This window comes from Camarhynchus parvulus, unplaced genomic scaffold (genome assembly GCF_901933205.1).
Source record: "Camarhynchus parvulus unplaced genomic scaffold, STF_HiC, whole genome shotgun sequence".
NCBI lineage: Eukaryota > Metazoa > Chordata > Aves > Passeriformes > Thraupidae > Camarhynchus > Camarhynchus parvulus.
The window spans coordinates 17,290-43,811 of NW_022148259.1; the positions used below are offsets into that span (position 1 = coordinate 17,290).

The 26,522-nt window shown below is 49.3% G+C and overlaps 2 protein-coding genes across 2 annotated transcripts in view; one reads left to right on the forward strand and one right to left on the reverse strand.

Moving 5' to 3' along the window:
• The first annotated feature begins 235 nt into the window (after positions 1 to 235).
• RABAC1 (Rab acceptor 1) lies at positions 236 to 4,664 on the forward strand. The gene is made up of 4 exons (XM_030970099.1): positions 236 to 292; positions 1,974 to 2,171; positions 3,813 to 3,904; positions 4,618 to 4,664. Exons 1-4 carry the CDS (start codon positions 285 to 287, stop codon positions 4,662 to 4,664), a joined length of 345 nt encoding a protein of 114 aa, XP_030825959.1. The 5' UTR covers positions 236 to 284.
• Positions 4,665 to 8,351: 3,687 nt separating this feature from the next.
• The window catches only part of ATP1A3 (ATPase Na+/K+ transporting subunit alpha 3), a 42,118-nt gene continuing 23,947 nt past the window's right edge, over positions 8,352 to 26,522 (reverse strand). The window contains 13 exon segments of the mRNA XM_030970094.1: positions 8,352 to 8,483; positions 9,692 to 9,783; positions 11,937 to 12,038; positions 14,029 to 14,159; positions 15,443 to 15,540; positions 15,543 to 15,587; positions 17,642 to 17,765; positions 19,093 to 19,247; positions 19,926 to 20,094; positions 21,555 to 21,705; positions 22,730 to 22,869; positions 24,512 to 24,687; positions 26,008 to 26,200. Coding sequence (XP_030825954.1) covers positions 8,455 to 8,483; positions 9,692 to 9,783; positions 11,937 to 12,038; positions 14,029 to 14,159; positions 15,443 to 15,540; positions 15,543 to 15,587; positions 17,642 to 17,765; positions 19,093 to 19,247; positions 19,926 to 20,094; positions 21,555 to 21,705; positions 22,730 to 22,869; positions 24,512 to 24,687; positions 26,008 to 26,200 — 1,605 coding nt within the window. The 3' untranslated portion in view covers positions 8,352 to 8,454.

A 26,522-nucleotide genomic window follows, 5' to 3' on the forward strand; every position in this document is an offset into this window, starting at 1 on the left:
CGATTTTCACCCGAATTTCCCAAAATCCCCGATTTTCACCCCGAATGTCCCAAACTCCCCAATTTTCACCCGGAATTTCCCAAACTCCCCATTTTCACCCGGAATTTCCCAAAATCCGCCGATTTTCAAAATCCCGGAATTTCCCAAAATCCCCAATTTTCACCCGGAATTTCCCAAACTCCCCGATTTTCACCCCGAATCCCCCCCAGGCCCCCCCGATGGCCGCGGCCCCGCCCCCCCCCCAGGACCCCCCGGGGAGCCCCGAGAGCGACCCCAGGGGGGGGATGGGCAGGTGAGGAACCGGGGCAAATCCCGGGGAATTCGGGAAATTCGGGGAATTCGGGGAATTGGGAATTTCGGGGAATTCGGGGGGATTTGGGAGAAATTCGGGGGATTTGGGGGAAATTTGGGGGATTTGGGGGGAATTTGGGGGAAATTTGGGGATTTGGGGGGAAATTTGGGGGATTTGGGGGAAATTTGGGGGAAATTCAGGGAATTTGGGAGAAATTCGGGAAATTGGGAATTTGGGGAAATCTGGGGATTTGGGGGATTTGGGGAAATTTGGGAATTTGGGGGATTTGGGGGAATTGGGGAATTTGGGGGAAATTGAGGGAAATTTGGGGGGATTTTGGGGGAAAGTTCAAGGAAATTGGGGATTTGGGGAAATTCGGGGGAAATTCAGGGAAATTCAAGGAATTTGGGGGATATGGGGAAATTTGGGGGAAATTCAGGGGGATTTGGGGAATTGGAGGATTTGGGGGATTTCGGGAAATTCGGGGATTTTGGGACATTTGGGGAGAAAATGGGGGGATTCGGGGGGATCTGGGAGAAATTTGGGGGGGTTTGGGGAATTTGGGGGAAATTCAGGGGATTTGGGGAAATTCAGGGGAAATTCGGGGGAAATTCAGGGAAATTCGGGGAAATTTGGGGGGATTTTGGGGGATTTCGGAAATTTGGGGGGATTTTGGGAAATTCGGGGGAATTTGCGGGAAATTGGGGTAAATTCAGGAGGATTCGGGGGGATTTGGGAAATTCGAGAAATTCGGGGGATTTGGGGAAATTGGGGGAAATTCAGGGAAATTCGGGGGGATTTGGGGGAATTTGGGGGGATTTGGGGGAATTCGGGGGAAATTGGGGGAAATTCGGGGAAATTCGAGGGGATTTGGGAGAAAATTGGGGAATTTGGGAAAATTCGGGGGGATTTGGGGGAATTTGGGGGGATTTGGGGAATGCGGGGAATTTGGGGGAATTCGGGGGGAATTTGGGGGGATTCAGGGGAAATTCGGGAAATTCGGGGCGAGGTTTGGGGGAATTTGGGAAAATTTTAGGGCTGGTTTGGAGAAATTTGGGGCAATTTTGGGGGAAATTGGGAAATCTGGGAAAGATTTTGGGGGGATTTGGGGGAGATTTGGGGTTTTTTGGGGCATTATCGGTGTCGATGATTCTGGGGTGGTTTTGGGGGGTGAATATTTGGGATTTTGGGGTGAATTTTGGGGATTTTGGGGTGGATTTGGGTTTTTGGGGATTTTGGGGGTTTTTGGCTCTATGGGGGTTTTGGGAGGTCCGGGATGAATTTGGGGTGAATTTTGGGGATTTTGGGGTGAATTTTGGGGAATTTGGGGTGGATTTGGGGTTATTTGGGGTTTTTTTGGGGTTTTTGGGCCATTATTGGTGTCTATGATTCTGGGGTGGTTTTGGGGTGAATTTGGGGATTTTGGGGTGAATTTGGGTTTTTTGGGATTTTTGGGATTTTTGGCTCTGTGGGGGTTTTGGGAGGTCCGGGATGAATTTGGGGTGAATTTTGGGGATTTTGGGGTGAATTTTGGGTTTTGGGGTGAATTTTGGGGATTTTGGGGTGAATTTGGGTTTTTTGGGGTTTTTGGGATTTTTGGGATTTTTGGCTCTATGGGGGTTTTGGGAGGTCCGGGATGAATTTGGGGTGAATTTTGGGGATTTTGGGGTCTCTCCCCCAGGTTCTCCGCCCCGAAGTGGGCGTGGCCGTGGCTGGAGGCGCGGTGGGCGGGGCTCCGGCCCTGGGGGGCGTTCCTGGCGCGCGGCCGCTTCGGGGTCCCGCGGGATTTGGGGGAGCTCGGGCGGCGCCTGGCGCACAACGGGGAGCGGTTCCAGAGCAACTACCTGCTGCTCTTCCTGGGGCTGCTCCTCTACTGCCTGTGAGACACTTTGGGGCGAATTCCCACGATTTCGGGCAATTTGGGGCCGGTTTGGGGCATTTACGGCTTTTTTTGGGGACTTTTTGGGGATTTTATAGTGATTTTAAGGGGATTTTTACGAGATTTTTTGGGAAATTTTTTGGGGTTTTATCGTGATTTTTTGGGGATTTTTTGGGGATTTTTGGGGGATTTTTTGGGGATTTTTTTGGGATTTTATGACATTTTTTAGGAATTTTTAGGGGATTTTTTGAGGTTTTTAATAGCGATTTTTTGGGGACTTTAGGAGATTTTTTTGGGTTTTTATAGCGAGTTTTTAGGGATTTTAGGAGATTTTTTGGGAAATTTTTTGGGTTTTATCGCGATTTTTAGAGGATTTTTTTGAGATTTTTTGGGATTTTTTTTGGAGCTTTTCTAGCGATTTTATGGCATTTTGGGTGATTTTTGGGGGATTATTGGGGGATTTTTTGGGATTTTTAGGGGATTTTTAGGAGATTTTTTGGAAAATTGTTTGGGTTTTTATCGCGATTTTTAGAGGATTTTTTGGGATTTTTTGGGATTTTTTTGAGCTTTTATAGCGATTTTTTGGGGATTTTTTGAGGATTTTATAGCGATTTTTAGAGGATTTTTAGGGGATTTTTTGGGAAATTTTTGGGGTTTTTATCACGATTTTTAGAGGATTTTTAGAGGATTTTTTGGGGATTTTTTTGAGCTTTTATAGCGATTTTATGGCATTTTGGGTGATTTTTGGGGGATTATTGGGGCATTTTTTGGGATTTTTAGGGGATTTTTTAGGGGATTTTATAGCAATTTTTTGGGGATTTTTTGGGAAATTTTTTGGGTTTTTATCGCGATTCTTAGAGGATTTTTAGGGGATTTTTGGGGACTTTTTATGGCGATTTTCAGGCGATTTTTAGGAAAGTTTTTAGGGTTTTTATAGCGATTTTTAGGGGATTTTGGGGGGATTTTGGGGATTTTTTTTGAGGATTTTTAGGGGATTTTGGGGAGGATTTTTTGGGGTTTTTTCGAGGATTTTTTGGGGGTTTTTATTGCGATTTTGAGGGGATTTGGGGCCGTTTTGGGGCATTTTCAGGCAATTTTGGGTTTTTCTGCCTCAGATTCGTCCTGAACTGGGGGTGGGGGAGGCTGGGGGGGGGTCCCAGTCCCTCCCAGTACAAACCAGTATCCCCAGTCCCTCCCAGTACAAACCAGTAACCCCAAATCCCCCTTTACCCCTTTCCCAGTGCCTCCCAGTATAAACCAGTATCCCCAGTACAAACCAGTATCCCCAGTCCATCCCAGTCACTCCCAGTCCCTCCCAGTACAAACCAGTACAAACCAGTATCCCCAGGCTCAGCTCCCAGTACAAACCAGTCCCTCCCAGTACAAACCAGTACAAACCAGTATCCCCAGTGCCTCCCAGTCCCTCCCAGTCCCTCCCAGTACAAACCAGTATCCCCAGTCGTCCCTCCCAGTCCCTCCCAGTACAAACCAGTATCCCCAGTCCCTCCCAGTCCCTCTCAGTACAAACCAGTATCCGCAGGCTCAGCTCCCAGTACAAACCAGTCCCTCCCAGTGCCTCCCAGTCCCTCCCAGTACAAACCAGTATCCCCAGTCCCTCCCAGTACAAACCAGTATCCGCAGGCTCAGCTCCCCGCTGCTCCTCGTCGCTCTCTCCGTTCTCGTCGCCGCCGTCGTCGCCGTGCGGAGCCGGGAGGCGCCGCTGGTGCTGCTGGGTGAGACTGGGAGGGACTGGTTTGTACTGGTTTGTACTGGGAGGGACTGGGAGGGACTGGGAGGCACTGGGATATACTGGTGTGTACTGGGATATACTGGGATGGACTGGGAGGCACTGGGAAAAGGGTTAAAGGGGGATTTGGGGTTACTGGTTTGTACTGGGAGGCACTGGGAGGGGATTGGGAGGGAACTGGGAGGGGGTTTAGGGTTACTGGTTTATACTGGGAGGGGGTTTGGGGGCACTGGGAGGGACTGGGAAGGACTGGGAAAAGGGTTAAAGGGGAATTTGGGGTTACTGGTTTGTACTGGGAGGGACTGGGAGGGACTGGTTTATACTGGGATATACTGGGATATACTGGGAGGAGAGCCTGGGGATACTGGTTTATACTGGGAGGGACTGGCATAAACTGGGAAAGGGTTAAAGGGGGATTTGGGGTTACTGGTTTATACTGGGAGGGACTGGTCCTTACTGGTTTTTACTGGTTTATATTGGGTTATACTGGTTTATATTTGGTTATATTGGTCCATACTGGTCCGTACTGGTCCTTACTGGTCCTTACTGGTTTTTACTGGTTTTTACTGGTTTATATTGGGTTATACTGGTTTATATTGGTCCATACTGGTCCATACTGGTCCTTACTGGTTTTTACTGGTTTTTACTGGTTTATATTGGGTTATACTGGTTTATATTGGCCCATACTGGTCCATACAGGTCCTTACTGGTTTTTACTGGTTTTCCCCGGCGGTATATTTGGTTAGCCCGCCCACCAGCTGGGCGTGGCCGGGGTGTTCGCTGCCGGTCCTGTGGCTGGTGTTGCTGGGTTCCCCAGGCGCTGGGCTGAGCCCCAAAATCCCCCAAATTCACCCCAAAATATCCCCAAAAAAATCCCGACCCCAAAATCCCCCAAATTCACCCCAAAATATCCCCAAGAAATCACCCCGACCCCAAAAAACCCCCCCAAAAAAATCCCGACCCCAAAATCCCCCAAATTCCCCAAAAAACCCCAAAAATCACTGCTGGGGCAGCCGTGTTCTGGCTGCTGGGTGAGACCCCCGCCCCAAAAAACCCCAAATTCACCCCAAATTCACCCCAAAAAATCATCCCACCCCAAAAATCCCCCACAAATCCCGACCCCAAAATCCCCAAATTCCCCAAAAAATCACTGCTGGGGTGGCCGTGTTCTGGCTGCTGGGTGAGCCCCAAAAAACCCCAAATTCACCCCAAAAATCACCCTGACCCCAAAAAATCCTGCCTAAAAAAATCCCGACCCCAAAAACCCCCCAAAATCATCCCGACCCCAAAAAATCCTGCCTAAAAAAATCCACCCAAAAAACCCCCAAAAAATCCCACCCCAAAAAATCCTGTAAAAAATCCCCCCAAAACCCCAACCCCAAAAACCCCAAAAAAATCACTGCTCTGGTGGCTGTGTTCTGGCTGCTGGGTGAGCCCCAAAAAACCCCAAATTCACCCCAAAATCCCCAAAAAATCACCCCGACCCCAAAAAACCCCCAAAAAATCCTGACCCCAAAAACCCCCCCAAAAAATCCCCCGACCCCAAAAACCCCAAATTCCCCCCAAAAAACCCCCCCGACCCCCAAAACCCTGCCTAAAAACCCCCCCCATAAAACCCCGCCTAAAAAAATCCCGACCCCAAAAAACCCCAAATTCTCCCCAAAATGACCTCGATCCCACAAACCCCCAAAAATCCGACCCCAAAAACCCCCCAAAATACCCACCCCAAAAACCACCCCCCCCGAGCCCCCCCCAATTTTGACCCTTTTGGTCCCCCCAAATTATCCCGCCAAACCCCCCAACCAACCCACCCCCACCCACAAAAATCCCAACCCCCTCCCACATTGTATCAATTGTTTTTGGGGGGTTTTTGGTTTTTTGGGTTTAAGTTTTTGGGGTCCGGTTTTGGGGGGTCCCATTTTGGGGGTTCTGATTTTGGGGGGTTCGGGGATTTTGGAGGGGGAGTTTGGGAGGATTTTGGGGTTTTTGGGGGGGTCCCATTTTTTGGGAGGGTTTTTGGGGGGGATTTTGGGGGGAATTTGGGGTTTTCAGGGGGTTTGGGGTTTTGGGGGTTCCGAATTTTGGGGTTTCCCCCCAGGAGCCGCCCTGGTGTTTCTGGGGTCCCGATTTGGGGGGATTTGTGGGATTTTGGGGGATTTGGGGGATTTGTGGGTTTTGGGGGGGATTTGGGGTTTTTGGGGTTTTTGGGGGTTCCGAATTTTGGGTTTTCCCCCCCAGGAGCCGCCCTGGTGTTTTTGGGGTCTCGATTTGGGGGGGTTTCTGGGATTTTGGGGGGATTTTGGGGAATTTGTGGGATTTTGGGGTGATTTGGGGAGGATTTGGGGTTTTTGGGGGGTTTTGGGGTTTTTGGGGGTTCCGAATTTTGGGGTTTCCCCCCCAGGAGCCGCCCTGGTGTTTTTGGGGTCCCATTGGCCGTTTGTGGCAGCTGGAGCCCCCGGGGGATTTGTGGGCTGGGGATGGAGCTTGGGGTGTGGGGTTCACATCCGACACCCATAGATTCACAACCCGAATCCCCCGGAGTCACCCCAAAATAAACCATCTCTGAATAACCCAAACCCCCTTTACCCCAAAATATCATCGTAACCCAAAATCCCCTGAATTCACCCCAAAATCATCATCCCGAAATCCTCTGAAATTACCCCAAAATAAATCATCTCTGAATAACCCAAAATCCCCTGAAATCACCTCAAAATCCCTGGAATTCACCCCAAAATCATCATCCCAAAATCCCCTGAATTCACCCCAAAATCCCCCGGAATTACCCCAAAATAAACCATCTCTGAATAACCCAAAATCCCCTGAAATTACCCCAAAATCATCATCCCGAAATCCCCGGAATTCACCCCAAAATAAACCATTTCTGAATAACCCAAAATCCTCTGAAATCACCTCAAAATAATCCAAAATAATCATCCCAAAATCTTCTGAAATAAACCCAAAACAATCCCCCCAAAATCCTCTGAAATTACCCCAAAATCATCATCCCAAAATCCTCTGAAAATACCCAAAATTGCCCTGAAATTACCCCAAAATAAATAAGCTGAGTACCCTAAAATCCTCTGAAATTACCCCAAAATAAATCATTCCTGAATAACCCAAAATCCTCTGAAATCACCCCAAAGTAATCCAAAATAACCTCCCTAAAATAACCCCAAAATCACCCCAAAAATCCCCTGAAATGATCCCAAAAAACCCAAAATAATCACCCAAAATCACCCCCAAAATAATCACCCCCAAAATCCCCTGAAATACACCCAAAATTATCACTCAAAACCCTCTGAATTTACCCCAAAATAATCCAAAACAATACCCCCAAAATCACCTGAAATTACCCCAAAATTAATCCCAAATAATCACCCCAAATTAGCCAAAATCACCCCGAAATAATCGCCCCAAAATTACCCCAAAATCCCCTAAAATTAACCCAAAATCCCCCAAAATATTCCCCAAAATCCCCCAAATCCCCCCAAAATCCCGCCCAGCTCCCCCCCAACCAACCAAATAAAATAAAATAAAATAAAATAAAATAAATAAATGTGTCACATGACCCAAATCTCGTGTGTGACCCCCCAAACCCAAATTTTCATTTTCCTCCCCAATTTTTTGGGACGTCCCCAAAAAATCCCAAATTCTTCCCAAATTCCGCCCCAAAAATTCCCAAATTCCCAAATAATTCCCGAATTCCCCTTTTTCCCCCAAAAAATTCCCAAATAATTCCCGAATTCCAAAATTCCCGAATTCCCCCTTTTCCCCCCAAAATTTCCCGATTTTCCCCGTTTTCCCCCCAGAATCCACTCGGGCTCCGATTTCTGCTTTATTTGCTCAATTCCCGTTTTTTTTTGCTTCTTTTCCCATTTTTTTTTCCCCATTTTTATTTTTTATTTTTTATTTTTTATTTTTTTCCCGCGGATTGGGGAAAGGTGAAGAGGGGGAGGGGAAAATTCCGTCATTTTATTTTTATTTTCATAATTTTCATTATTTTCATTATTTATTTTCATCATTTTCATTATTTGTTTTCATTATTTATTTTCATCATTTTCATTATTATCATTTCTTCTCCTTTTTCTTCGTTTTTTCCCCCGTTTTTCCCCATTTTTTATTTTTTATTTTTTATTTTTATTTTTTTTAATTTTAATTTTTCTTCACACGACGACACAAACGGGAGGGGGGGGGAGGGGCGAGGGGGAGACCCCCAAAATATCCCCAATTTTGCCCCTCCCCCCTCCCCAAAATCCCGATTTTTTGGGGTTTTTTTTGGGGGGGGATCTGGGAGCTTTTTTGGGGACCCCCCCATAAGGCGAGGAGCCCCCCCCACCCCTCGACCCCTCCCCAAATTTTTGGGGTTTTTTTTTGGGGGGGTGGTGGGAGGGAAAAAAGGGAATTTTTGGGGAAAAAAAGGGATTTTTGGGGAGGGAAAAATGGGATTTTTTGGGGGGGAAAAAAGGGGATTTTGGGGGGGGGTCTCGTGTTGTTTTTTTGGGGGGGGTCCCGTGGTTTTTGTGGTTTTTTTGGGGGTCAGTAGTAGGTTTCCTTCTCCACCCAACCTGGAAAAGTGGAGGAAAAAAATGGTGAGGGTGGAAGCAAAAGTCGCGAAATTTCACCCAAAATTTCACCCAAAATTCCACCCAAATTCCACCCCAAAGTTCTGCACAAAATCCCCCCCAAAATTCCACCGAAATCGCCCAAAATTCCCCCCCAAATCCACTCAAAATCCACGTAAAACACCGGAAAAAATCTCCCCAAAAATCATCCCCAAAATCCTCCCCCAAATCCGCCAAATTCCCCTGAAATCTCCTCAAAATTCCCCCCAAAATTCCCCCCCAAATCCCCGCAAAATTCCTCCAAAAATCCCCCGAAAATCTCCCCGAATTTCCCCCCAAATTCCCCCCAAAATCCTCCCCAAATTTCCTCTAATATTCCCCCTGAATCCCCCATAAATTCCCACCAAAATCCCCCACAAAATTCCCCAAATTTCCCCCAAAATTCGCCCAAAATCCTCCCAAAATTGCCCCCAAAATTCCCCCAAATTTTCCCAAAAAAATCCGCCCAAAAATCCCCCAAAATCCTCCGAAAATTCCACCCAAATTTGTCCCAAAATTCCTTCCAAATTCCCACAGAATTCCCCCCTAAAATTCCCAAAATTTTCCACCAAATTTCCCAAAAAAATTCCTCAAAATCCCCACGAAAATTCCAAAAAAAATCCCTTAAAATCCCCCCAAAATTCCCCCCAAAATTCCTCCAAAAATCCCCCGAAAATCTCCCCAAAATTCCCTGCAAATTCCCCCCAAAATCCTCCCAAAATTTCCTCTAATATCCCCCAAAAATCCCCCATAAAATCCCCCACAAAATTCCCCAAATTTCCCCCAAAATTCGACCAAAATCCTCCCAAAATTGCCCCCAAAATCCCCTCGAAAATTCCCCCAAATTTTCCCCAAAAATTCCACCCCAAAATCCTCCCAAAATTCCACCCAAATTTGTCCCCAAATTCCTTCCAAATTCCCACAGAATTCCCCCCCTAAAATTCCCCAAATTTTCCACCAAATTTCCCCAAAAATTTCCCCAAAAATTCCCCAAATTTTCCACCAAATTTCCCTGAAAATTTCCCTGAAAATTCCCTCAAAATCCCCACGAAAATTCCCAAAAAAATCCCTTAAAATCCCCCCAAAAATCCTCCAAAATTCCCGCCCAAAATCGCCAGAATTTGCCCCAAACCGCCCAAAATTGCCCAAAATCGCCGGAATTTGCCCCAAACCTCCGGGGTTGCGGCGCAGGATGAGCTTGCGGATCTCGTCGTAGACGAAGATGAGGAAGGAGTAGGGGAAGGCGCAGAACCACCAGCTGGGCCTGGGGAGGAGGGGAAATTTGGGGCAAAAACAACAAAAAATGGTCAAAAACGGTGAGAAAATGGGGAAAAACCCAAAAAAAATGGTGAAAAACGGCGAAAAAACGGCAAAAGCGTGAAAGAAACGGATGGAAACAAAAATAAATGGTAAAAAGGCAAAAAAAGAGTCAAAAATGGTGAAGAAATTGTCAAACCCACAGCACAAAAAAATTGGTCAAAACCGCACGAAGAAATGGTCAAAAACACCCAAAAAATGGTAAAAAAGCCAAAGGAAATGGGCGAAATTTGAAAATAAATGGTCAAAACGCACCAAAAAATGGTAAAAAAAGGTAAAAAAGGGTTGAAATCCCGCACGAAGAAATGGTGAAAAGCAAAAGAAATGGTCAAAAACTCCACGGAAAAAATGGTCAAAAAGCAAAAGAAATGGTCAAAAACTCCGCGGAAAAAATGGTCAAAAAACAAAAGAAACGGTCAAAAGACAAAAAAAAAAAAAAGGTCAAAACCCCCACAAAAATCAATCAAAACCCCCCTAAAAATGCTAAAAAAAAAATTTACTAAAAATCACTCAAAACCAAAAAGAAAAAAGCTTGGAATAAAAAATGCTCAAAAAAAACCCCAAAAATCGGTCAAAACCCCCCAAAAATGCTCAAAAAAAAAAAATCCCCAAATCCCCCCAAAATCCCCCAAACCTCCCCCTTGAAAGGGATCCCCTCTCCCCCGGGTCCAGATTTTGGGGTGAATTCCTGGGATTTTGGGGTCTCCCCCGATTTTGGGGTGAATTCCCCGGATTTTGGGGTCTCCCCCAATTTTGGGGTGAATTCCCCGGATTTTAGGGTGAATTCCTGGGATTTCAGGGTCCCCCCCGCTTTTGGGGTGAATTGCCCGGATTTTGGGGTTAATTCCCCATATTTTGGGGTCCCCCCATATTTTGGGGTGAATTGCCCGGATTTTGGGGTGAATTCCCGGCATTTAGGGGCCCCCGGATTTTGGGGTCCCTCCGATTTTGGGGTGAATTCCCAGGATTTTTGGATGAATTCCTGGGATTTTGGGGTCCCCGCCGGATTTTGGGGTGAATTCCCGGATTTTGGGGTCCCCCGACTTTGGGGTCCAATTCCGGATTTTGGGGTCGAATTCCTCGGATTTTGGGTTCCCCCCGGATTTTAGGGTGAATTCCCAGGATTTTGGGGTCCCCCCCCGGGATGTTGGGGTCCCCCCGGATTTTGGGGTGAATTTCCCGGAATTTTGGGTCGAATTCCGGGGATTTTGGGGTGAATTCCCCAGATTTTGGGGTGAATTCCCCAGATTTTGGGGTCCCCCCATATTTTGGGGTGAATTCCCCGGATTTTGGGGTGAATTCCCGGCATTTAGGGGCCCCCCCCCGGATTTTGGGGTCCCTCCGATTTTGGGGTGAATTCCCAGGATTTTTGGGTGAATTCCTGGGATTTTGGGGTCCCCCGGATTTTGGGGGTGCCTTCCGATTTTGGGGGCAATTCCCGGATTTTTGGGGCGGAATTCCGGGATTTTAGGGTGAATTCCTGGGATTTTGGGGTCCCCGCCGGATTTTGGGGTGAATTCCCCGGATTTTAGGGTCCCCCCCGACTTTGGGGTCCCGCTCCGATTTTGGGTCGAATTCTGGGGATTTTGGGGTGAATTCCCCGGATTTTGGGGTGAATTCCCGGGATTTTGGGGTCCCCCCCCGGGATGTTGGGGTCCCCAGATTTTGGGTGGAATTCTGGGGATTTTGGGGTGGAATTCCCAGATTTTGGGGTGAATTCCCGGGATTTTGGGGTCCCCCCCCGGATTTTGGGGTCCCTCCGATTTTGGGGTGAATTCCCGGGATTTTAGGGTGAATTCCTGGGATTTTGGGGTCCCCGCCGGATTTTGGGGTGAATTCCCCGGATTTTAGGGTCCCCCCCGACTTTGGGGTCCCGCTCCGATTTTGGGTCGAATTCCTCGGATTTTGGGTTCCCCCCGGATTTTGGGGTGAATTTCCCGGAATTTTGGGTCGAATTCCTGGGATTTTGGGGTGAATTCCCCAGATTTTGGGGTGAATTCCCGGGATTTTGGGGTCCCCCCCCGGGATGTTGGGGTCCCCCCAGATTTTGGGTGGAATTCCCCGGATTTTGGGGCGAATTCCAGGGATTTTGGGGCTCACTTGAGCGGGTACATGCTCAGCGCCACGTCCATGCCGGGGCAGTAGGAGAGGAACGCGGCCAGCGCCGTCTCCTCGAAGAGCCCGAAAATCAGGATTTTGTTCCTAAAAAAAACCAAAGAAAAAAGCACAAAAACCGTCAGAGGGAGCCCCCAAACCTGAGAGAATCCGCCCCGAAATGTGGCCCCCCCCCCCCCCCAAAAAAAAAAGCCCCAAAATCGGAGGTTTTGTTCCTAAAAAAATAGCGGGGAAAAAATAAAAACACGGCCCAAAAACCATCGGAGGGAATCGCCCAAAGTTGCCTCAAAATTCCCCAAAATTCCTTCCGAAAATTCCACATAATTCTCCCAAAATTCCCCTAAAATCCCCCCCAAAATTCCCCCAAAATTCCTTCCAAAAATTCCACATAATTCTCCCAAAATTCCCCTAAAATCCCCCCCAAAATCCCCCAAAATTCCTTCCAAAAATTCCACATAATTCTCCCAAAATTCCCCTAAAATCGCCCCCCCAAAATTCCCCAAAATTCCGTCCGAAAATTCCACATAATCCTCCCAAAATTCCCCTAAAATCCCCCAAAAATCCCGCCAAAATCGCCCCCAAAAATTCCACAGAATTCCTGGAAAATCCCCCCCAAAATCCCCCCAAAACCGCTCAAAATTACCCCCCAAATTCCCTCAGAATCCCCCTTGAAAATTCCCCCCAAAATTCCCCTAAAATTCTTCCAAAAAATTCCCCTAAAATTCTTCCAAAAAATTCCCCTAAAATTCCTCCAAAACTCCCGCAAAATTCCTTCAAACCTCCCCCAAAATCTCCCTCAAAAATTCCCCCAAATTCCCCCCAAAATTCCTCTAAAATTCCTTCAAAATTCCTCCCAATATTCCCCTAAATTCCCCCAAATTCCTCCAAAAATCCCCCCGAAATTCCCCCCCCAAAAAATTCCACAAAATTCCCTCCAAAAATTCCTCCAAAACTCCCCAAAAATCCCCCCAAAATTCCCCCCCAAAATTCCACAAAATTCCCCCAAAAATTCCCCCCAAAAATTCCCCCAAAAATTCCCTCCAAATCCCCCCAAAAAACCTCTCCAAAATTTCCCTCCAAAAATCCCCCCAAAATTCATGGGGACTCCTCTATTTCTTGGGGACCCCCCCCAGAATTTCGGGGACCCCCTAAAATTTGGGGACCCCCCCAGAATTTTGGTGACCCCCCCCCCCAAAATTCAGCCCCATCCCACATTTCGACCTCGCCCATTTTTTTGGGGTTGCTCCCAGAAATTCGGGGATTCTCCCAGGATTTTGGGGACCCCTTCGGGATTTTCGGAGACCCCCCCAAAATTTGGGACCCCCCCCAGAATTTAGGGGGAACCCCCCCCAGAATTTTAGGGACTCCTCCCCAAACCCATTTCCCTCCTCTTCCCATCAATGCCCCATCCCAAATTTTGACTTCCCCCATTTTTTTGGGGACGCTCCCAGAAATTTGGGGATTCTCCCAGAAATTTGGGGACCCCCCCAGAATTTTCAGGACCCCCTAAAATTTGGGACCCCCCCAGAATTTGGGGATCCCCTCCCAAATCCAGCCCCCTCCTCCTCCCATCCCACGTTTTGACTTCCCCGAATTTTTTGGGGTCGCTCCCAGAAATTCAGGGATTCTCCCAGGATTTTGGGGACCCCTTCGGGATTTTCAGAGACCCCCCAAAATTTGGGCCCCCCCCAGAATTTCGGGACCCCCTCCAATATTTTGGGGACCCCCCCAGAATTTTGGGGACCCCTCCCAAATCCAGCCCCCTCCTCCTCCCATCCCACATTTTGACTTCCCCCATTATTTTGGGGTCGCTCCCAGAAATTCGGGGATTCTCCCAGAAATTTGGGGACCCCCCCAGAATTTTGGGGACCCCCTAAAATTTGGGACCCCCCCAGAATTTTGGGGACCACCCCCAAATCCAGCCCCCTCCTCTTCCCATCCCACATTTTGACTTCCCCCATTATTTTGGGGTCGCTCCCAGAAATTCGGGGATTCTCCCAGGATTTTGGGGACCCCTCTGGGATTTCGGGGACCCCCCCAGAATTTCGGGGACCCCCCCCCAGAATCGGGGGCTCACTTCATGCCCTGCTGGAAGACGGAGTTGCGCCGCGTCTTGCAGATGATGAGGTCGGCCCACTGCACGACGACGATGCTGACGAAGAACGCCGTGTGGCACGTGAACTCCACCACCTTGCGCTGCTCGTACGTCTGGGGGGGCGCCGTGTCAGAGACCCCTCCTCAAATTAACCCGGTCAGCCCGCCCGGGATCGGCCCCGAAAAAACCCCGGCCCGAAAATGCAAAAAACGGCCTCAAAAAATGGTTAAAATGATGTGAGAAATGGTCAAAATGGCCCAAAAAATGGTCAAAATGGCCCCAAAAATGGTCAAAACACCGCGAAAAAATGGTCAAAATGCCCCAAAAGAGAGAGAGACCCCTCCTCAAATTAACAGAGTTACCCAGCCTGGGATTGGCCCCAAAAAAACCCCGGCCTGAAAATGCAGAAAATGGCCTCAAAAAACGGTTAAAATGGCCCCCGAAAAATGGTCAAAGTGGCCCCAAAAAATGGTCAAAACAGCCCCCAAAAATGGTCAAATCAGCCCCCAAAAAATGGTCAAAATGGCCCAAAAAACGGTTAAAATGGCCCCCAAAAATGGTCAAAATGGCCCCCAAAAATGGTCAAAATGGCCCCCAAAAATGGTCAAAACAGCCCCAAAAAAATGGTCAAAATGCCACGAAAAAAAAGGATCAAAATGCGCCAAAAGAGAGAGAGACCCCTCCTCAAATTAACCCGGTCAGCCCCCCGGGATCAGCCCCAAAAAAACCCCGGCCCGAAAATGCAAAAAACGGCCTCAAAAACGGTTAAAATGGACCCCGAAAAATGGTCAAAACAGCCCCCAAAAATGGTCAAAATGCCCCGAAAAAATGATCAAAATGCCCCAAAAGAGAGAGAGACCCCTCCTCAAATTAACCGGTCAGCCCCCGGGATCGGCCCCGAAAAAACCCCGGCCCGAAAATGCGGAAAAAAACCCAATTTTTGGGAATCCCCATTTTTTGGGGACCCCCATTTTTTGACACCCCCATTTTTTGGGACCCCCATCTTTTGGACACCCCCATTTTTTTGTCACCCCCATTTTTTGGGGACCTCCATTTTTCTACACCCCCATTTTTCATCACTCCCATTTTTCCTCACCCCATTTTTTATCACCCCCATTTTTTGGCACCCCCATTTTTTATCCCCCCCCATTTTCTGGCACCCCCATTTTTTTGAGATCCCCCCTTTTTGTCACCCCCATCTTTTGTCACCCCCATTTTTCATCACCCCCATTTTTCATCACCCCATTTTTTGACACCCCCATTTTTTGGGACCCCATTTTTTATCCCCCACCCATTTTTTTGGGACCCCCATTTTTTGTCGCCCCCATTTTTTATCCCCCCCGTTTTCGGGCACCCCCAATTTTTTGGGAGCCCGTTTTCGGGGCAGGGCACGCACCCACTGCTGCCCGTAGGAGTCCTCCAGGTCGTTGATGGTGCGGTCGTCCCAGCGCAGCCGGATGCCCACCAGGCACGAGGGCAGGAAGCCGTTCTCGCCAGGATCACGAAGTAGGCGAAGAACCCGCCCAGCGCCTGGATCATCCCTGCGGGCGCATCGGCGGGCTCGCGGCGGTCCCGGCACACAGCGGGACACAACGGGAGCCAACGGGACCAAACGGGAGCCAACGGGAGCCAATGGGAGTGAACGGGACTCAATGGGACCCAATGGGAGCCAATGGGACCCAACAGGACCCAACGGGAGTCAACGGGACCCAACGGGAGTGAACGGGACCCAACGGGAGTGAACGGGACTCAATGGGACCCAATGGGGCACAACGGGAGCCAACGAGACCCAACGGGATCCAACGGGACCCAACAAGACCCAACGGGAGCCAACGGGAGTCAATAGGACCCAATGGGACCCAACGGGAGCCAACGGGAGTGAACGGGACTCAATGGGACCCAACGGGACCCAATGGGAATGAACGGGACTCAATGGGACCCAACGGGACCCAACGGGACCCAACGGGACTCAATGGGACCCAACGGGACACAACGGGACCCAACGGGACCCAACGGGAGTGAACGGGACTCAACGGGACCCAATGGGGCACAACGGGACCCAACGGGACCCAACGGGAGTGAATGGGAGCCAATGGGACCCAACAGGACCCAACGGGAGTGAACGGGACACAATGGGACCCAATGGGAGTCAACGGGACCCAATGGGAGTGAACGGGACACAACGGGATCCAACGGGAGTCAACGGGAGTCAACAGGACCCAATGGGACCCAATGGGAGTGAACGGGACTCAATGGGACTCAACGGGAGGCAATGGGACCCAACAGGACCCAACGGGAGTCAACGGGAGTGAACGGGACACAATGGGACCCAATGGGAGTGAACGGGACCCAACGGGAGTCAACAGGACCCAACGGGACCCAACGGGACCCAACGGGAGTCAACGGGACCCAACGGGAGTCAACGGGACACAATGGGACCCAATGAAACTCAACGGGACTCAAAGGAACCCAATGAAACTCCATGAATGACCACGAATGACCCCAGAGTGACCAGCGAGTGACCGCTGAGTGACCACTGACCGATCTGGCCGTAGGCCATGCTGATGAGCCGCTCGTTGACCATGAATGACCATGGATGACCATGAATGACCATTACCAACAATGAATGACCACCAATGAAAATAAATGACCTCAGACTGACCATGGCTGACCCTGGCCGACCCCAGACTGACCCCAGAGTGACCACTGACCGATCTGGCCGTAGGCCATGCTGATGAGCTGCTCGTTGACCATGAATGACCATGACCAACAATGAATGACCACCAATGACCCCTGAGTGACCCAAATGACCACTGGGTGACACGGCTGACCCCGGCTGACCCCAGCAGTGACCGCTGATGACCACTGACGATCTGGCCATAGGCCATGCTGATGAGCTGCTCGTTGACCATGAATGACCATGACCAACAATGAATGACCACCAATGACCCCTGAGTGACCCAAATGACCACTGGGTGACCACGGCTGACCCCGGCTGACCCCAGCGAGTGACCGCTGAGTGACCACTGACCGATCTGGCCATAGGCCATGCTGATGAGCCGCTCGTTGACCGTGAATGACCATGGATGACCATGGATGACCATAACTGACCATGACCAACAATTAATGACCCCAGAGTGACCACTGAGTGACCACGGCTGACCCTGGCTGGCCCCACAGTGACCGCTCAGTGACCACTGACCGATCTGGCCGTAGGCCATGCTGATGAGCCGCTCGTTGACCGTGAATGACCATGAATGACCATGAATGACCATTACCAACAATGAATGACCACCAATGACAATAAATGACCCCAGACTGACCATGAGTGACCACTGAGTGACCACTGAGTGACCAGCGAGTGACCGCTGAGTGACCACTGACCGATCTGGCCGTAGGCCATGCTGATGAGCCGCTCGTTGACCGTGAATGACCATGGATGACCATGAATGACCATGGATGACCATGGATGACCATGGATGACCATGGATGACCATAACTGACCATGACCAACAATTAATGACCCCAGAGTGACCACTGAGTGACCACGGCTGACCCTGGCTGGCCCCAGACTGACCGCTGAGTGACCACTGACCGATCTGGCCGTAGGCCATGCTGATGAGCCGCTCGTTGACCAGTTTGTCGCTCCGGGGGTTCCGCGGTTGCCGTTTCATGATGTCGCTCTCGGCCGCCTCGTAGGCCAGGGAGATGGCGGGGACCTGGGGGGGGGACACCCCGAAAATTTGGGGGGATTTTGGGGTTTTGGGGGTTCCAGAGGTGGGGAGGGAACCCCAAAAATTTGGGGGGATTTTGGGGTTTTTGGGGGTTCCAGAGGTGGGGAGGGAACCCCAAAAATTTGGGGGGATTTTGGGGGGTTCCAGATGAGGGAGGAACGCCCCAAAATTTGGGGGGATTTTGGGGTTTTTGGGGGTCACAGAGGTGGGGAGGGAACCCCGAAAATTTGGGGGGATTTGGGGGTTTGGGGGGTTCTGGAGGTGGGAGGAACACCCCAAAAATTGGGGATTTTGGGGGTCCTCGAGGTGGGGAGGGAACCCCAAAAATTGGGGATTTTGGGGGATCCTTGAGGGGACCTGGGTGGGGAACCCCAAAAATTTGGGGGATTTTTGGGATTTTTTGGGGGCATCACAGAGGGTGGGGATGGAACCCCAAAAATGAGGGTCGGGATTTGGGGGACAAACCCCAAAAATGGAGGGTCGGGGTTTTGGGGTCTCTGGGGTGGATTTTTGGGCTTCTGGGGTGGATTTTGGTGGATTTGGGGTCCCCGGATGGATTTTGGGATTTTTGGATGGATTTGGGGTGGATTTGGGGTCCCTGAATGGATTTTGGGATCTCTGAGGTGGATTTTGGGGTTCCTGGGTTGGATTTTGGGGTTTCCAGGTGGATTTAGGGTTTCTGGGTGAATTTTGGCAGATTTGGGTTTCTGGATGGATTTTGGGGCGGATTTTGTGGATTTTGGGGTGAATTCCGGGGTTTTTGGGCGCCCTCACTGTGTCGGTGCCCAGGTCGATTGATTGGTGCCCAGCGGCAGCGGGATTTGGGGCGTTTTTGGGGTTTCTGGGTGAATTTTGGGGTGTTATTAGGTTTTTTGGGGTTTGATGAATTCCGGGTTTTTTTGGGGTGAATTCCGGGATTTTTTTGGGGTGAATTCCGGGGTTTTTGGGCGCCCTCACCATGTCTGTGCCCAGGTCGATTGATTGGTGCCCAGCGGCAGCGGGATTTGGGGCATTTTCGGGGTTTCTGGGTCAATTTTGGCAGATTTGGGTTTCTGGATGTTGGCCATGATGGATTTTGGGGTGTTATTAGGTTTTTTGGGGTGAATTCCGGGTTTTTTTGGGGTGAATTCCGGGGTTTTTGGGCGCCCTCACCATGTCGGTGCCCAGGTTGATTGATTGGTGCCCAGCGGCAGCGGGATTTGGGGCGTTTTTAGGGTTTCTGGGTGGATTTGGGATTTGTGGTTTCTGGGTGTATTTTGGGCTGAATTCCGGGATTTTTGGGGTGAATTCCGGGGTTTTTGGGCGCCCTCACCATGTCGGTGCCCAGGTCGATGCAGAGGATGGTGATGGTGCCCAGCGGCAGCGGGATGTTGGCCATGATGAAGAGCAGGAACGGCGTGATCTCGGGGATGTTGCTGGTCAGCGTGTACGCGATCGATTTCTTCAAATTATCGAAAATCAGCCTCCCTGCGAAAAACCACACGGCGACCAAAACGTCGCGCGCGTTTTCACCCCGAAATGGCCCAATCCGGACAGTGGAGGGGAAGCTGTCGTCCAGCAGGATCACCTGTCCCACACCTGTCCCATACATGTCCCATACCTGTCCCAGGTGTGTCTCACCTGTCCCACACCTGTCCCATACATGTCCCACACCTGTCCTGGGTATCTCACCTGTCCCACACCTGTCTCAGGTGTGTGTCTCACCTGCCCAGGTATCTCACCTGTCCCACACCTGTCCCACACCTGCCCAGGTATCTCACCTGTCCCACATCTGTCCCAGGTGTGTCTCACCTGTCCCACACCTGTCCCACATTAACCCACACCTGCCCAGGTGTGTCTCACCTGTCCCACACCTGTCCCATACATGTCCCACACCTGTCCTGGGTATCTCACCTGTCCCACACCTGTCCCAGGTGTGTCTCACCTGCCCAGGTGGTCTCACCTGTCCCACACCTGTCCCACACCTGCCCAGATGTGTGTCTCACCTGCCCAGGTGTGTCTCACCTGTCCCAGGCGTGTCTCACCTGTCCCACACCTGTCCCAGCTATCTCACCTGTCCCATACCTGTCCCACATTAACCCACACCTGCCCAGGTATCTCACCTGTCCCATACCTGTCCCAGGTGTGCCCAGGTGCGTGTCTCACCTTCCTCCACGCCGGTGACGATGGAGGCGAAGTTGTCGTCCAGCAGGATCATGTCGGCCGCCTGCTTGGACACGTCGGAGCCGGCGATGCCCATGGCCACGCCGATGTCGGCCTTCTTCAGCGCCGGCGAGTCGTTCACGCCGTCGCCCGTCACGGCCACGATGGCGCCCTTGGGGCGAAAAACGGAAAAAACGGGAAAAACCAAAAAAAACACGGTGAAAATCGGGGGAAAAATGGCCGAGAAATGGGGAAAAATGGGGGGAAATTGGGGGAAAAATTAGGGGGAAATTGGGGGTTTGGGGTGTTGGTGAAAAAATGGGAAAATTTGGGAAAAAAAACCAAAAAATTGGGTGAAAATTGGGTGGAAAATGGTGAAAAAATTGGGGGGAAAAATGAGGATATTTGGGACATTTGGGATTTTGGGATTTTTGGGGATTTTTGGGGATTTTTGGGGATTTTTGGGGATTTTTGGGGGGTGTTGGGGCCAGGCCGATGTCATTCACGCCGTCGCCCGTCACGGCCACGATGGCGCCCTTGGGGCGAAAAACGGAAAAAACGGGAAAATTTGGGGTGAAACAGGAAAAAACACACAAAAAAACCAGGGACAATGGTAAAAATTGGGTGGAAAATGGGGAAAAAAAATTGGGGGAAATGGGGGGAAATTGGGGGTTTGGGGACACTGGGGAATTTGGGGGGAAAAATGGGAAAATTTGGGGAAAAAACAAAAAAAAAAAGGGAAAAAATGCAAAAAAAAAAAAGGTGAAAAGTGGGTGAAAATGGGTAAAAATGGGTAAAAAATGGTGGAAATGTGGGTTAAAAATTAAGGGGAAAAAGGGGGAAATTGGGGGTTTGGGGACACTGGGGAATTTGGGGGGAAAATGGGAAAATCTGGGAAAAAATGGGAAAAAACTGAAAAATTTGTGAAAATTGGCTGGAAAATGGGTAAAAATTGGGGGGAATTTGGGGGAAAAATTGTAGAGAAATGGGGGAAATTTGGGGGATTTGGGACATTGGGGAATTTGGGGAAAAATATGAAAATTTGGGGGAAAAATGGGGGAAAAAGGAAAAAATGGGGAAAACACCCCAAAAATGGTGGAAATTGGGGGAAAAATGGGGGAAATTTGGGGAAATTGGGGGTTTGGGGACACTGGGGAATTTGGGGGAAAAATGGTGAAAAATTGGGAAAAACAAAAAGAACGGGTGAAAATGAGCCAAGAAATGGGGGAAATTGGGGGAAATGTGGGACATTTGGGGACTTTGAGAATTTCTGGGACACTTGGGGACATTTGGGGGATTTTTGGGGATTTTGGGGGATTTTTTGGGATTTTTTGGGATTTTTTTGGGATTTTTGGGGGATTTTTTGGGGGATTTTAGTTATTTTTGGAGGTTTTTTTATTATTGGGGATTTTTGGGTCCATTTTTGTGTTTTTTGGGGCCATTTTTGTCCTCTGGCAGCCCTCGACGACGATGAATTTCCGCTGGGGCAATTTTGGGGTTCTGGGTGGGGTTTTTGGGGCCATTTTTGGGGGTTTTGGGTCCCTGGGGTAGTTTTGACGTTCCGGGCGTTTTTTGGGGCCGTTTTTGGTGATTTTGGGGCCGTTTTTTTGGGGATTTTTTGGGGCGCCCCACCTGTCTCTGGCAGCCCTCGACGATGATGAGTTTCTGCTGTGGGGACGTGCGCGCGAAGACGATTTCGGTGTGATTCTGCAGGATTTCGTCGATCTGCTCCGAGCTCATGTCCTTCAGGTCGGTGCCGTGGATCACGCAGGCCTTGGCGTCCCTGCGGGCCCAAAAACAGCGGGATTCACCCCAAAAATCAATGGGATTCACCCCAAAAATTGTGCAGGAACCTGTGGGCACAGAACCGGCGGGATTTGGCCCAAAATCGACGGGATTTACCCCAAAAATCGGCAGGATTTACCCCGAAAGTTGTGCGGGAACCTGCGGGCACAGAACCAGCGGGATTCGGCCCAAAAACGGCGGATTTACCCCAAAATCGACGGGATTTACCCCAAAAATCGGCAGGATTTACCCTGAAAGTTGTGCGGGAACCTGCGGGAACAAAACCTTCGGGATTTGGCCCAAAACAATGGGATTTACCCCAAAAATGGTGTGGGAACCTGAAAATGCCTTGGGAAACCCCAAAACAATGGGATTTACCCCAAAAATGCCAGGATTTACCCCGAAAATGACGCAGGAACCTGAAAATGCCACGGGAACCCCAAAACCAGCAGGATTTAACCCAAAAATGGTGCAGGGACCATAAAATGGCTCACGTGGCTCACCTGGGTTCACCTGGGTTCACCTGTGTCACCTGTGTCACCTGTCTGTGACACACCTGGGGCACACCTGGCTCACAGGTATGTTCAGGATGTCTCACCTGGGGTTCACCTGGCTCACCTGTCTGACTCATCTGGGGCTCACCTGGCTGACCTGTGGGGCACACCTGTCTCTATCTCACCTTGGGCACACCTGGGGCACACCTGGCTCACCTGGGGTTCACCTGGCTCACAGGTATGTTCAGGATGTCTCACCTGGGGCACACCTGGGGCACACCTAGCTCATCTGGGACACACCTGGGGCACACCTGGGGTTCACCTGTGCTCACCTGGGGTTCACCTGGCTCACAGGTATGTTCAGCCGGGCCGCGATGTCACACCTGGGGCACACCTGTGGCACACCTGAGGCACACCTGGAGCTCACCTGGGGCACACCTGTCTCTATCTCACCTTGGGCACACCTGAGGCACACCTGGAGCTCACCTGGGGTTCACCTGGCTCACAGGTATGTTCAGGATGTCTCACCTGGGGTTCACCTGGCTCACAGGTATGTTCAGCCGCGCCGCGCCGATGTCCTCCACGGTCTCGTTGCCCTCGGAGATGATCCCCACGCCCTTGGCGATGGCCTTGGCCGTGATCGGGTGGTCACCGGTCACCATGATCACCTGGGGACAGGTGGGGCACAGGTGAGAGGTCACCTGGGGGGCTTTGGGGTCACCTGGGGGGTCACCTGGGGGTCACCTGGGGGTCACCTGGGGGGTCACCTGGGGGGGTGGGGGTCACCTGTGGGGTCACCGGTCACCATGATCACCTGGGGCACAGGTGGGGCACAGGTGAGGGATGGGGAGGGGTCCTGGGGGGTTTTGGGGGAGATTTTGGGGAGGATTTGGGGGAATCTGAGGGGGATTCGGGGAGGATTTTTGGGGGGAATTCAGGGGAATTTTGGGGCAATTCAGGGGGATTTTGGGGCAATTCAGGGGAATTTTGGGGGAAATTCAGGGCGGATTCAGGGATGATTTTTTGGCAAAAATTCAGGGGAATTTTGGGGGAATTCAGGGGAATTTTGGGGGAAATTCAGGGGGGATTTAGGGATGATTTTTTGAGGGAATTTGGGGGAGATTTTGGCGAAATTCAGGGATGATTTTTTGGGCGAATTCCGGGGGGATTTGGGCTTGATTTTCTGGGGGGAAATTTGGGGGATTTTGGGGGAATTTGCGGGAATATTTGGGGGGAAATTCAGGGATGATTTTTTGGGGGATTCTGGGGGGATTTTGGGGGAATTCAGGGGGGAATTGGGGATGATTTTTTGAGGGAATTCAGGGAGGATTTTGGCAAAATTCAGGGAGGATTTTTGGGGTTTTGGGGGGAGATTTGGGGACGATCATTTGAGGGCATTCAGGGTGGATTTTGGCGAAATTCAGGGAGGATTTTTGGGGATTTTGGGGGAGATTTGGGGACGATTTTTTGCGGGAATTCAGGGTGGATTTGGGGGGAATTCGGGGGGATTTGGGGATGATTTTTTGAGGGCATTCAGGGATGATATTTTGAGATAATTCAGGGTGGATTTTGGGGGAATTCAAGGAGGTTTTTTTAGGATTTTGGGGGGATTTGGGGAGGACTTTTTGAGGAAATTGAGGGTGAATTTTGGGGCTAATTCAGGGATGATATTTTGAGATAATTCAGGTGGATTTTGGCCAAATTCAGGGAGGATTTTTGGGGATTTTTGGGGAGATTTCGGGAGATTTTTTGAGGGAATCCAGGCTGGATTTTGGGGCTAATTCAGGGATGATATTTTGAGATAATTCAGGGGGGATTTGGGGGCTAATTGAGGGAGGATTTTTGGGGATTTTTTGGGGGGATTTGGGGACGATCTTTTGCGAGAATTCAGGGAGGATTTTGGGGGCTAATTCAGCGAGGATTTTTGGGATTTTTGGGGGGGATTTGGGGACGATCTTTTGTGGGAATCCAGGCTGGATTTTGGGGCTAATTCAGGGGGGATTTTTGGGGATTTTTTGGGGGATTTGGGGACGATCTTTGCGGGAATCTGGGGGGGGGGGGGAGTTTTTGGGGAATCAGGTGTTTTGGCGAAATTCAGCGAGGATTTTTGGGATTTTTGGGGGATTTGGTGACAATTTTTTGCAGGAATCCAGGCTGGATTTTGGGGCTAATTCAGCGAGGATTTTTGGGATTTTTGGGGGGGGATTTGGGGACGATTTTTGCAGGAATCCAGGCTGGATTTCGGGGCTAATTCAGGGACGATTTCCGGGTGGGTTTGGGGCGAATTCGGGGGGCGTTTCGGGGCCTCACCTTGATGCCGGCGCTGCGGCATTTGCCGACGGCGTCGGGCACGGCGGCGCGGGGCGGGTCGATCATGGACATGAGCCCCACGAAGCAGAGGTTGTCCGTGGCGAAGTTGACGTCGTCGCAGTCGAAGGCGAAGCCCTTGGGGTACTGCTCCTCGGGCAGGTAAAAGTGGCAGAAACCTGCGCGGGGAGAGACCAAAATCGCCCCAAAATTCAGCCCAAAAATCGCCCCAAAATTCAGCCCAAATTCAGCCCAAAAATTGCCCCAAAATCGCCCCAAAATCGCCCCAAAGTCACCTCAAAAATCACCCCTAAAATCACCTGAATTCACCCCAAGTTCATCCTAAAAATCACCCCAAAAGTCACCCCAAAATTCGCCCCAAATCGCCCCAAAATCTCCTCAAAAATCACCCCAAAAATCACCTGAATTCATCCCAAGTTCATCCTAAAATTCACCCCAAAAATCACCCCAAAAATCACCCCAAATTCAGCCCAAAAATGACCCCAAAATCACGGCAAAATTCACAAAAAAAAAAAAAACAAAACACCAAAAATCTAAGGAAAATCCAAATAAAATTAAAAAAATCCAAAAAAAATTAAAAAAAAACCAAAAATTGAAAAAATCTAAAAGAAAATCGAAAAAACATTTTAAAAAATTGAAAAAAATTCTAAAAAAATGGAAAAAGATTCTAAAAAAAAACTTGAAAAGAAATAAAAAAATTGAAAAGAAATTCTGAAAAAAGATTGAAAAATCGAAAAAAAATCGAAAAAAATCGAAAAAAAATCAAAAAAAATCAAAAAAAATCGGAAAAAAATCCAAAAAAACCCCACACCCCCCGAATCTCACCGAGCACCCTCTGCCGAGGGCGAGCTCAGGTACGCGTTCTGAACGCTCCTTCACAAACACCAGAGAACACAAAAACTCCCAAAATCCCCCAAAACCAAAAAAAAAAAAAAAAAATCCAAATAAAATCCAAATAAATAAATAAAAAAAAATAGGAAAAAATAGGAAAAAATCGGAAAAAAATCGGAAAAAAATCGGAAAAAAATCGGAAAAAATTGGAAAAAAATCCGAAAAAAAATCGAAAAAAATAGAAAAAAAATGGAAAAAATTTAAAAAATTGAAAAAAAATCCGAAAAAAAATCGAAACAAATAAAAAAAAAGCGGAAAAAAAATCGAAAAAAATCAGAAAAAATTGAAAAAAATCCCCAAAAAAAGAATCGAAAAAAATCCCAAAAAAATCGAAAAAAATTCGGAAAAAATAAAAAAAAATAAAAAAAAAACTGGAAAAAAATCGAAAAAAAATCGAAAAAAATCAGAAAAAATCAGAAAAAAATCGAAAAAAAACGAAAAAAAAAAAATCCGAAAAATCCGAAAAAAATCGAAAAAAATCTAAAAAAAATCGAAAAAAAATCGAAAAAAATCTGAAAAAATTGAAAAAAAATCCAAAAAAAAATCGGAAAAAAGTCCAAAAAAACCCCAAACCCCCCGAATCTCACCGAGCACCCTCTCGCCGAGGCCGCCGAGCTCCAGGTACGCGTTCTGGAACGCCTCCTTCATCTCCTCGTCCAGCGGCTGCTCCTTGCCCTGCAGCAGGATGGTGGAGCAGCGGTCCAGGATGCGCTCGGGCGCGCCCTTCATCACCAGCAGGTACCGGTTGTCGTTGGGGTCCTCGGTCTCGTGGATGGACAGCTGGGGTGAAAAATGAGAATTTTGGGGCTTTGGGAATTTTTGGGGATTTTTTGGGTGGGGTTTGTGGCACCCAGGTGGGGTGGAAAGGGAAATAAATTGAATTTTTGGGGATTTTTTAAAAGGTGTCATTCAGGTTTTCAGTCTCGTGGATGGAGAACTGCGAACAAAAATGAGAATTTTGGGGTTTTGGGAATTTTTGGGGATTTTTTGGTTTTTTTGGGGGGGGTTTGTGGCGCCCAGGTGGGGTGGAAAGGGAAATAAATTGAATTTTTGGGGATTTTTTAAAAGGTGTCATTCAGGTTTTCAGTCTCGTGGATGGACA